This window comes from Saimiri boliviensis, chromosome 4 (genome assembly GCF_048565385.1).
Source record: "Saimiri boliviensis isolate mSaiBol1 chromosome 4, mSaiBol1.pri, whole genome shotgun sequence".
Classification (NCBI taxonomy): domain Eukaryota; kingdom Metazoa; phylum Chordata; class Mammalia; order Primates; family Cebidae; genus Saimiri; species Saimiri boliviensis.
Genome location: NC_133452.1, coordinates 85,273,664 through 85,285,678, shown reverse-complemented (window position 1 = coordinate 85,285,678; position 12,015 = coordinate 85,273,664). Strand labels below are relative to the sequence as shown.

At 36.9% G+C, this 12,015-nt stretch overlaps 1 protein-coding gene across 2 annotated transcripts in view; it reads right to left on the bottom strand.

Annotated features, from left to right (window-relative positions):
• Window positions 1-2,542: 2,542 nt before the first annotated feature.
• Window positions 2,543-12,015, bottom strand: part of ME1 (malic enzyme 1) — a 194,834-nt gene continuing 185,361 nt past the window's right edge. For both annotated transcript variants that reach the window (XM_010333832.3, XM_003922971.4), the window contains 2 exons: window positions 8,501-8,599; window positions 2,543-4,214 (listed from right to left, as the gene is read on the bottom strand). In XM_010333832.3, coding sequence (XP_010332134.2) covers window positions 4,044-4,214; window positions 8,501-8,599 — 270 coding nt within the window. In that variant the 3' untranslated portion in view covers window positions 2,543-4,043. The remainder of the gene's footprint in view (window positions 4,215-8,500; window positions 8,600-12,015) is intronic.

Sequence of the window (12,015 nt, the reverse complement as noted above, 5' to 3'; positions counted from 1 at the left end):
GAGGGCAAAACAGATGCAAAAATATTCCATGCTCAAGGTTAGGAAGAATTAATATAATGAAAATGGCCATACTGCCCAAAGTAATTTATAGATTCAGTGCTTTCCCCATCAAGCTACAATTGACCGTCTTCAAAGAACTGAAAAAAACACCCTAAACTTGATATAGAACCAAAAAAGACCCCGCACAGCCAAGACAATCCTAAGCAAAAAGAACAAAGCTGGAGGCATCACACTACCTGACTTCAAACTATATTACAAGGTTACTGTAATCAAAACATCATGGTACTGGTGCCAAAACAGAGACATAGACCAATGGAACAGAACAGAGGCTTCAAAAGCAACCCCACACACCTACAACCATCTGATCTTTGACAAACCTGACAAAAACAAGGAATGGGGAAAGGATTCCCTATTTAATAAATGGTGTTGGAAAAACTGGGTAGCCATGTTCAGAAAGCTGAAACTGGACCCATTCCTTACACTTTATACAAAAATTAACTCTAAATGGATTAAATATTTAAACATAAGACCTAACACCATAAAAACCCTAGAAGAAAACCTAGGAAATATCATTCAGGACGTAGGCATGGGCAAGGACTTCATAACTAAAATACCAAAAGAAATAGCAACAAAAGCCAAAATAGACAAATGGGATCTAATTAAGCTTAAGAGCTTCTGCACAGCAAAAGAAACTATCATTAGAATGAACCGGCAACCAACAGAATGGTCAAGCTACCCATCTGACAAAAGGCTAATATCCAGAATCTACAAAGAACTAAAATAAATATATAAGAAAAAAACAAACAACCCTATCAAAAAGTGAGCAAAGGATATGAAGAGAAACTTTTCAAAAGAAGACATTTATGCGGCCAACAAACATATGAAAAAATGCTCATCATCACTGGTCATTAGAGAAATGCAAATCATAATCACATTGAGATACCATCTCAGGCCAGTTAGAATGGCGATCTAAAAAATCTGGAGACAACAGATGCTGGAGAGGAAGTGGAGAAACAGGAACACTTTTACACACTTGATGGGAGTGTGAATTAGTTCTACCATTGTGGAAGACAGTGTGGCGATTCCTCAAAAATCTAGAAATAGAAATACCATTTGACCCAACAATTCCATTACTGAGTATATACCCAAAGGATTATAAATCATTCTGTTAAAAAGACACATGCACACATATGTTCACTACAGCCCTGTTTACAATAGCAAAGACTTGGAACTAACCCAAATGCCCATCAATGATAGACTGGATAAAGATAATGTGGCACATGTACACCATAGAATATTATGCAGCCATAAAAAAGGATGAGTTCATGTCCTTTGCAGGGACATGGATGAATCTGGAAGCCATCATTCTCAGCAAACTGACACAAGAACAGAAAACCAAACACCGCATATTCTCACTCATAAGAGGATGTTGAACAATGAGAACACATGGACACAGTGAGGAGAACATCACATGCTGGGGTCTGTTGGTGGGGGCTAGGGGAGGGATAACATTAGGAGAAATACCTAATGTAGGTAATGGGGGGATGGAGGCAGCAAACCACCATGGCATGTGTATACTTATGTAACAATCCTGCAAGATCTGCACATGTACCCTAGAACTTAAAGTAAAATAAAAAAAAATGTAAGTGTAAAATATGTGCTGGATTTTGAAGACAGTAGGAACAAAATAAACTATCTTAATAATTTTATGTTGATTACATGTTGAAGTGATAATATTTTGGATATACTGGTTTAAATAAAATATATCATTACCATGAATTCCACCAGTGTCTTTTTTTTTTATGAAGCTACTAGGAAATTTAAAATTATACATAGGACAGTGCTGTTCCAGACTACAGCCTAGGGAAAGGAGAAGAAAGTATAAAGAAAGGTAAACATGGATGTCAAAGTTACTTTCTTAACTTATTAGCTTTGTGGACTTGGCAAGTTACTTAACGTATCAACTTCATAAGCAAAGTAAGGAAACTACATTAAATTAAAATAATATATGTGGCATACTTGACACCTAGTAAGTTAACTATCTAATCTTTATTTCATTATCTTTACCTGAGGACAAGGAAGTGGCTCATACATCACAGTGTCCAGAATATGTGATTATGTAGTTTTTTGTTTGTTTGTTTGAGACAGAGTCTCACTCTGTCTCCAAGGCTGGAGTGCAGTGGCACGATCTCCATCATGGCAACGTCCAATTCAAGCGATTCTTATGCCTCAGCCTCCCAAGCAGCTGGCAGTACAGGCATGAACCACCAAGCCCAGCTAATTTTTGTATTTTTTTAGTGGAGACAGGGTTTCACCATGTTGGCCAGGCTGGTCTCGAACTGCTGACCTCAGGTGATCCTCCCGGCTCAGCCTCCCAAAGTGTTGGGATTATAGGCTGAGCCACCATGCCCAGCTACATATATTAAATGAATGATGTTCATACTGAAATTAGCAGTTATTAGAATATTTTACAAATTCATCGTACATAATCATATAAACCCAAACCCAGCATTACAGTGTAACATTTTAAGAAACAAGGACAATTATTTTATATTTTTATTCATTCACTTTTTCTATGCTTTAATAAATCTTTTGCATGGGTAAATACATCTAGTTAGAACTCTAAGACAACATAGGCAAGAAATACATAGACATTCTGATTCTTCTCCAAATAACTATTTTGAGGAAACTCTTGACTATATGTTACCTTTAGAAATACCTTAACCTCTTCTGCTCATACCTAAAACAATTTGCGTAACCTTCAACTTTCAATAAAATCATTTTATAGTATAATTTATTTTGAACATCTTATACTCCTTAAAGCATTACTTCAAAAACAAAATTCTTCAAATAATTCTACAAATAAATAGCAAATGTTATTGCACCTTAGCTTTATAATTTAAAATTTTTTCCATTACTTCAACCATTAGTTTCTAAAATAAATTAATACAGTCTGGGCATATAACTACACTTTCTTATAGAATGGTCTTGGTAATCAAGATATTTTAATACCTTAAGATAATTTCTGATATTGGGAACTTAATTATAACACTTTGTCCAAATTCAGGAGAAAGTGAGGTGATCGTAACACAGTGAGCCCTTAGTTATTTGAGTTATTCAAGAGGCCATTGTGGCAGGTAACTCCAGCAGGAACTGACTCCTGAGATCTTTAAGAGGTCAGTTCCCCAGGCAGCCATTGCTCAAGTATCTTAACTTTATTCTCTCCTTTCAGACCTTCTCACTGCTCAGGCTGTGCTGAACTAAAGGTATCAACCCCTCGACAGGGGCCACAGTCCACAAAGGCCCTGTAGCAACAGTATTAGTAGCTGAAGGATAGGATGACTGATCAAGGGGAAATAAAGGTGGTTTTAGGTGGGATTTCTGGCTCTAGAGCAAGGTAATAATAGCTTTACTCTATGAGCTATCACAATGACAAAATAATATTAAAATCTAAGGCTGTACAAGGCATTGTAAACAACAATGGTCTTTCTTAGCAATGTTAGAATTTGGCTGCACTAAAGAACATATATGATCTAGGACTGGAATAAAAGTACCTGAGAAGTTATCTTTCTCTAGGCAACAATGTACTGTTATGTTATTTCTGCTTAGCAAAAGTTCACCTACACCTAGATTCATTTCTACCTTTTTTTTTTTAAAAAAAGGAGACTTTCACAAAATGGTCAACAAAAGAATTATGCGTTTTAATGTTGATTATATCAATTTATTACTAATTTTGGTCTTCCCATTCGTTTCATGTATAAAAACAATGAGTTTCTCAGTAGTAGGTACAATAGCTTTTAAAGAGAATGTAGGCAGAATAATTCAGATAGAAACCATTAATAACGAGAAGCCAAAATGAAGCAAAATTGTCTCAAAATGATGTTTATCCCAATTTATGTCAATGTTCTTCCATCAATTTTTAGACTGTTAAAGTAAAATCTTAATCTAAGCATTTTATGAATCATTATAAAAGATTCCAAACTTTAAAAATTATGAAAGGTTTAAAGACCTCATTAATAGAGTTAGAAATATTTGCTGTTATCCTACTGGTCAACTTTGGTCTGTATTTTCTGGACCTCTTCAGGCCAAGAATAACAATCAGGTAGAATCTGGTCATAATCAGTACTATACATCTGGGAGCGGATAAATGCTTCTTTGTTTTGCGGTTCAGGATAAACTGTGGCTGTCTTTTCTTGGTATGCATCTTTCACAATCTAGATATAAGAAAATAGTATTAATTATTTAATAAATAGAGGTGATGGTGAGCCCATGTGAGTGGGAGTTTTTATCCATTTCAAAAACATTGTATATCTTATGTTTGCAAAAACATTAAGTGTATTATAATAAAAGCACATATAAGCAATGAAGACATAAGATGAAAAAGCAATCATAAATCATATAGTGAGAGAGGAAAATGACACCAGCAACTAAGGAAAGTGTGAATAAGTGAGGCTGATTCAAGCACTATCACACCTGGACTTCTCTGAGAAGCCAGCGTTAAAAGTATTGTCATGACCTGACTGATAATTAACTTGAACTAAATACCTAAGTAGTCCTGCTAAACCTGAAGCTTGAATTTTTTTGTTGTTGTCGAGACAGAGGCTCATTCTGTCACCAGGCTAGAGTGCAGTGGTCTGATCTTCGCTCACTGCAACCTCTGCCTCCCCAGTTTTAGCGATTCTCCTGCCTCAGCCTCCTGAGTAGCTGGGATTACAGGCTTGTGCCACCATGCCTGGAACCCTGAATTTTTAAGAATCCCTATTCTGACCACAGCCTCCTGCAAAATCTTCTCCTGTACTCCAGGGTCTCCTGATCCTGCTCAGCTTATCATCTGCACACCACAGTCAGTGTCAGTGCTCTTTGCCAGTATCACAGAATCTCTTGTCACCACGTCCTGTGTTACATGCGTAATTCTAGTCCCTCGTTTGGGGACCCCCTCAGAGCTGGCTTTCTCCTTTCATGGCTGTGCATCCTAGAACCATGTAGCAAACTTTCTGCAGTGCTACATTTTTTTCTAGTCTGCACATTATACTTTTTTCTCTCTCTCTTTTCTTAAAACTTTCTCTCGTGGTTCCCCCAAAGCAATTCCAAACCTTCCTGCTGTCTTCAAGTTTCCATTTGACTCTCATCACTCAGTGGAGTGAGTGATCACATCATGCACTGGAGAATCAGATTATCACATCATATCGCTGGAGAAAATTCCAACTACTCAGAAAAAATGACCTTAATTTCCCCTTTGACCAATTCAAACTATCTCCTCAGTATCTTCATACATCTTCTCTTTCCCTACTTTCTTTTATAAAAATGGACTGTTCTCATCAAAATTAACCATTCCATATGTACTATTTAATTGACAAGCTTTTGTTTGTTTGTTTGCTTGTTTGTTTGTTTTGAGATAGAGTCTCACTCTATCACCCAGGCTGGAGTGCAGTGGCACGATCTTGGATATTGCAGAACCTCTGCCACCTGGGTTCAAGCGATTCTCCTGCCTCAGCCTCCCGAGTAGCTGAGATTACAGGCTCCTGCTACCACACCTGGCTAATTTTTGTACTTTTTTTTTTTAGAAGAGAAGGGGTTTCGCCAGGTTGGCTAGGCTGGTCTCAAACTCCTGACCTTAGGTGATCTACCCGCCTCGGCCTCCCAAAGTGCTGGGATTACAGTGTGAGCCACCGTGCCTGGCTTAACTCATACCAGTTCTTAAAACAATATTTATATGACTGATTTATTTTGATAAGTCTGATTTCAAAGAATATCAGAATGATTAAGCATCTTTTCTCAATGTAAAACTATGCATTTATGAACAATTAAGGTTATAAACATTGTGCTGTATTATGAAGAGATGTCTATGAAAAAGCAGGACACAATATGTATACTTCATAACTATAATGATGTTAGAAAATAAAAAAATTAAAGACTCAAAATACAGGAAAAAAACAATGCTTATATTAGAAAAACAGAATATTGGTTATTTTCCTGTTCTCTTTTTATTTTCCAAAGTGCCTATAATGTGGCATTATTACTTTTTAAACAGATTTGTTGAAATATAATTAACACAAAATTCAACCATTTTAAGTGCACAACTAAATTATTTTTGTAAATTTACTGCACAACAATACACCACATTCAGTTTTAGAATATTTCCATCACCACAAAAAGATCTTCGTGCCTGTTTAAGATGGCTACGTTAATTTTATAATAAAACACATTGTTGCATTACTGACACAGACTCTGTGGAAACTCATCTCCTTTTTCTGCTTCCAGCTGTATACCATAGAAATAATCCCCTCTCTCAATGAAATCTTCAATCTCTGTCCTGTCCATGCCAAACTCTCTGACAGAGTGGCTTATATTTTATTGCTTTCCTAATTCTCTGACTTCTTAACCTTTTGAACATCTTGAAATTTCTTTTGCAAAAATCTCTAATAACTTGTAAAGTACCAAATAAAAGTCTGCATCTGTTATTCTCTCCAAGATTTGGCTGTGTGGTCCACAACTTCCAGTCCTATTCTGAAATTACCTCTCCTAATTCTTGGCATGCTGCTCAGTTTGGAGTCTTCTTAAAATCCTGACTTCTCTTCTCAGCTGGCATCTTTCTTCTGTCTTCTAGACAGAATAACACACTATATGGTATCCTCATTTTTCTTTCCTTTCTATACTTGCTGTCTTGGCAACCCCACCCACTCCTAGATATTAACCAGTTACTTCATGCAGAAGATGCCCACATCTTTGATCTAGCCTCTTTTTAAGTTTCAGTCATTTCTATCTACTTGATAAAATGGTATATCTGAATGTGCCACTGATACCTCACACTTGCAGTCCACTTATATGATCTTCCTTTCTGAAGTTGGTTCTTTGTTCTAATTTCTCAATTTCTGTGTATGCACTCTGTATTCTTCTATTATTCTAGGTATAAAAGCTGAATCTTTTTGCACTCCCCTGATGTCCCCTGCTTTTTTTCCTTCTCTAATTGTAAGATAATTCCTTTTCATTTAAATCTCCAAAATGAACTTAACATAATAATATGCTATTCAGCATATTAATAGTTTAATCTACTTAGAAACTAGCAGATACATATTAGTAGAAAATATGAACTTTTTTTTATAATTAGATAACCAAGCAGATTATTGTGTCAAGGTTTTCGGAGGATTACTTCTTTCTAAAACTCTACCTTCAGTCAACAAGATAAATAATGATATGTGACTCTTAACTGGTGTTGTTTAGGTAACCTGCTAATATCTTAAGCCAGTGATTTTCAACCGGAACCAATTTGGCCCCCAAGGGGATACTTGGCAATGTCTGCAGTTTTGGTTGATACAACTGAGCAGATGCTACTGACATCTAGTGGGCAGAGGCCAGGAATGCTGCTAAAACACTGTACCATGCCCAGGACAGCCACATGAGTTATTCACCCAAAATGTCCACAGTACTGAGGTAGAGAAACCCCAATTTAAACATTTAACTACTGTCATGGCTGAAGTGTGCTCCCCCAACCCCAAATTCATTGTTGAAGCCCTAACTACTAGTGCCTCAGAATGTGAGTGTATTTAGAAATAGGGCCTTTAAGGAGATAATTAAGTTAAAATGAGATTAGAATGGTCTAAATCTAATTTGATGGTTATTCTTATGAGAAGGGGAAATTTGGACACACGAGTGTGTACATACACAGAGAAAAGTCCACATGGGAACACAGAAAGAGGGCAGCTATCTGCCAGCCAAGGAGAGAGGCCTCAGAGGAACCAAATCTGTGGACATCTTGATCTTAGACTTCCAGCTCCCAAAATTATGGGAAGATAGGTTTCCGTTGTTTAAGCCACACAGTCTGTGGCTTAAATATTTAATAACAGTTACTAAATAACTGTGGTATGTAGTTATCCCAGCCCAAGAAAACTAACACAATTACACTGCAAAAAAAAAAAAAGTCTACCTATCTTCCAGTTTAGTTACAGGAAGTTTCTCTGTCTTTGGGTTCTTCTTGGCTAATTCCTTCAGTAGCTCATCTGCCACCTCAACAGCTTCCAACTTCTTTGCCCTCTTTATTTTGCCTTCCGCCCAGTATTATCAGTTGTGATCTGTCATTTAAGATGCCATACATCATAGTGACATGGATATGGAAAGTGGGGTTCAAGGTCTAAATGTCACTCTACTCTATCTGTAATATTTTGCTAATTATCACAATGTGATATAGAAAAGAATAACTTTCAAAAGGTGAAATAGGAGAAATCTGGCTGACAGGAAGCCCTAACAAATTATTTAAATTTTAGGAGAAAAAGGAATGACAGGAAGGGAAATTAATTATTCAGCCCAGTTCTTCCTTTCTTCTCTGAGGAGCAAATGCAGCTCCTAAGCTCTATGGAGTCACTGGGTGTCACTTTTCTGACTTCTGACATAGTAAGGTGACATGGGTATACGTTTCAAGGAAGCAGATTTTTAATATTTAAAAATGCATATTTGGCAAGAGAAGGAAGGGAAAATAATGAAGCTTGAACAAGAGTGGTTTTACCTTTTCTGCAATTTTCAGAGAAACATCTCTAATGGTATTCAAAGGAGGATAAAGCCGACCCTCTTCCAAGTGTTTATCTGACACTTGCTGAGCTATAACCTTATAAAAAAAGAAAGAAAGTATTTATACTTCACATCATACAATGTGGTGGGTATGCAAATAAGAAGTGAATGGTCACATATAATGGTCTCTACAAAAACCAGTGACATTAATAGGATTATCTAATTTCGTCATCACTTCTATCAATAAGGAAACTAAACCCAGAGAAATGCGGCGGTGGTTGGGATCACACAATTGTTGAAAAAGATGGGAACAGAATCTAGGTTTCCTTTTAGTCCACTTCCTTTTCTACTGTACCATGAAACGCTAGATACTTTCCAATTGATACATTAGGGGAACAAAGGAAAAGAAAAGAAAGAGGAAGATGACAGAGCAGTGAAAATGGATACTGAAAGCAGAGAACAGCTATCCAGGTCTACAGTGCCAGGAAAGCCAAGAATCTCTTTATGATATAACAATGTCTAGAAATGGCTGGGCGCAGTGGCTCACACCTGTAATCTCAGCTCTTTGGGAGGCCAAGGTGGGTGTATCATGAGGTCAGGAGTTTGAAACCATCCTGACTAACATGGTGAAACCCCGTCTCTACTAAAAATACAAAAAATTAGCCAGGTGTGGTGACACATGCCTATAGTCCCAGCTATTTGAGAGGCTGAGGCAGAGAATCACTTGAACCTGGGAGGTGGAGGTTGCAGTGAGCCAAGATCGCACCACTGCACTCCAGCCTGGGTGACAGAGCAAGACTTGGTCTAAAAAAAAAAAGTCCAGAAATATTCTTTGAGATTGGTGCTAACCCATAACATTTCTAGTTCCATAAGAGATCCAACTAGTATTTTTGACAATAATCCTAACAGTTATTAAATTTGTAGTTGCAAAACAAAAAATTCAGATAGATCTATATATTACTTTTGTTAACGACAAAATATAATCTAGACAAGAACTACTTTTCTTCTTTTTGCAGCCATCTAGTAGTGAATGTCTGTTGTACTGTATTTATTCTTCTTGCTAAGACACATGAATAGTTCTATTTAATCCTATTCAACAAGTATTTATTAATTTTCTGCTTTGTGTCTAGCATTGTGCTAGGTGCTACTGAAGTTTTAAAAGAAGTATATGGAAGACTCTCTGTCTTTAAAAAAGAAAATCTACAACTTAGCTATAAAGAATACACCTAATCTTTTATGGTAAGAAGCTCTCAAGAGCGTAATATAACCAGAAATAAAATTAAATGTCAAAGTGTGTAATAAAGACAGCCATGGCTTGGGAGAAAGATCAAGATGAACTAGACTTGTCACAGAAAGATTCTAGGATGTGGTGGGATTTAGCAGTACGCTAAAGGTCAAACTTAGATCAGTGGAGAATAATTCTGAGGACTTTTCAGGCAGGATAAGAGATAAGGCAGCTACACAGGCACACATACACATGATGTGTTTGAAGGCTATGGGATAAGGGAGAATGAAAAGAATGTCAGGCTTCTAAGCTTTGGTGCCTGCTTGGAAAAGGGGTATCATTAATAAAAATGTGGATGCTGAGAATGAGGGAAGATAATCATGTTGTGTTTAAGGACACAGTAGGCATTTCTGTGGAATTATCCAACAGGCAACTGGAGATATGGAAAAAGATGAGAACAGAGATACACAGATTTGGCCACTACTAAAATGAAGATGATAGAAAAAAATGAATGAGATCTTTGAAAGCATAAGAAAAAGAGAAGAAAAAACTGGTAACAAAAAATGAATGCTAGAAAAAAACTCTTACTTAAAAGGGAGACGAAAAGGAGACAGACAAAATAATGAATGGGGACATAATAGAGGTGACATAAGAAACAGGGATGTTGGGCTGAAGCCTAAGAGAAAACCAGTTGAAAGTCCAAAAGATACATCCAGAGAGATCACTAGCTATGATAAGAATTAGTGATGTCGTATGTTGACAGCACCACATTTTTTTTCTTCAAAGTTTTTGTTTAGTAGTGTTTATTACCTTTCTTGGAAAGTAAATTGAAAATATTTTTCATAACATTTGGCACTAGAGGGCGCTCGAGTTATTTAAGAAAGAAAACACTGACTACTTCAAGTAACCAAAACGGACAATGATTACATTTTCCTTAAAGCAAAAACAACTTTTAAATGCTCTCTTAGTAATGAGACATCCATTTATGTTTAAAAAGATTTTCTGAGTTAAAGAAAACCTGAGACATCAGCTGGCATGCTTTTAATGCAGTGAAGAAAACAACAGGAGAACATTATAGCTTCCAGGCATCTGTTCTCAGAATGATGCCAGGCACTAGCCACCAAGACTATGTTCCTTTATATCACATCGCTAACATAAGACTCTTTGTCTATATATTTGGGGTTCCTTTTCACAACGGAAAAAATATTTGTAGGATAAAAATATTTGACTATCAATCAAATTCTATTTGGATCATTTCAACTGCAAAGGTTTAATCATAAGAGAAGAAATTCAAGTTTCTCATCCACAAATAGTATCCTGTTCAAATTTGAAAACATGATAATCAACCTGATGAACATTCTGATTACCAAAAGCTCACGATTTTACAAATATATGCACAATCACTGTATCATCGTGCTGAGGATTGGGACAAGGAGGGAACTAATAGGAACATGCAGCTAATGATATCACTTGTGCCAGGAATAATCAAAGTCCTTTGTCTCTGACCTAAGAGTTACATGTCTTCTCTCAATATCTACGAAATTGTGGCTAAGTTGTTATCTTGCAAGTAGAGTAAAAGCTCAGATCTTTCACAGTTCATGACAGCACAAGATTCCCCAGTGGGACTGCTCTGTGATATTCTGAGAATCCTTCCTCAAGGCCCAGACAGAGCTCTCTTCTCCTATTCTTTTAATGATTTCATAAACAACTAATTTCCTACTCTGATTTAACTTCTGCTTAAATACTAGGGTGGTTTCTGTTTCCTGTACTGAACCCTAAATGATAAACATGTTCACTATATCATATCAGAATTTCACTTTAAACCTTCAAAATGCCATTCATTATTAAGCAATGTTCTCAATGGGGAAATATTTACCACTTAATCATCATTTGGAAACTTTCATTGTTTTGAGATAAGAGCTTTAGTCTGTAGCCCAGGCTGCAGTGCAGTGGTGCGATCTCGGCTCACTGCAAACTTCACCTCCCAGGTTCAAGTGATTCTCCTTCCTCAGCCTCCTGAGTAGTGGGGATCACAGGCACGCACCACCATGCGCTGCTAATGTTTGTATTTTTAGTAGAGAAAGGGTTTTACCATGTTTGCCAAGCTAGCTTCAAACTCCTGGGCTCAAGTGATCAGCCTGCCATGGCCTCCCAAAGTGCTGGGATTACAGGCATGAGCCACCGTGCCCAGCCTTGGAAACAATATTTTTAATTGTCTCATCACTGTCATAGAACTTGATCTGATGTGTGAAGACACAAAAATGTTCCTCTTAAGAAATCAAAACACA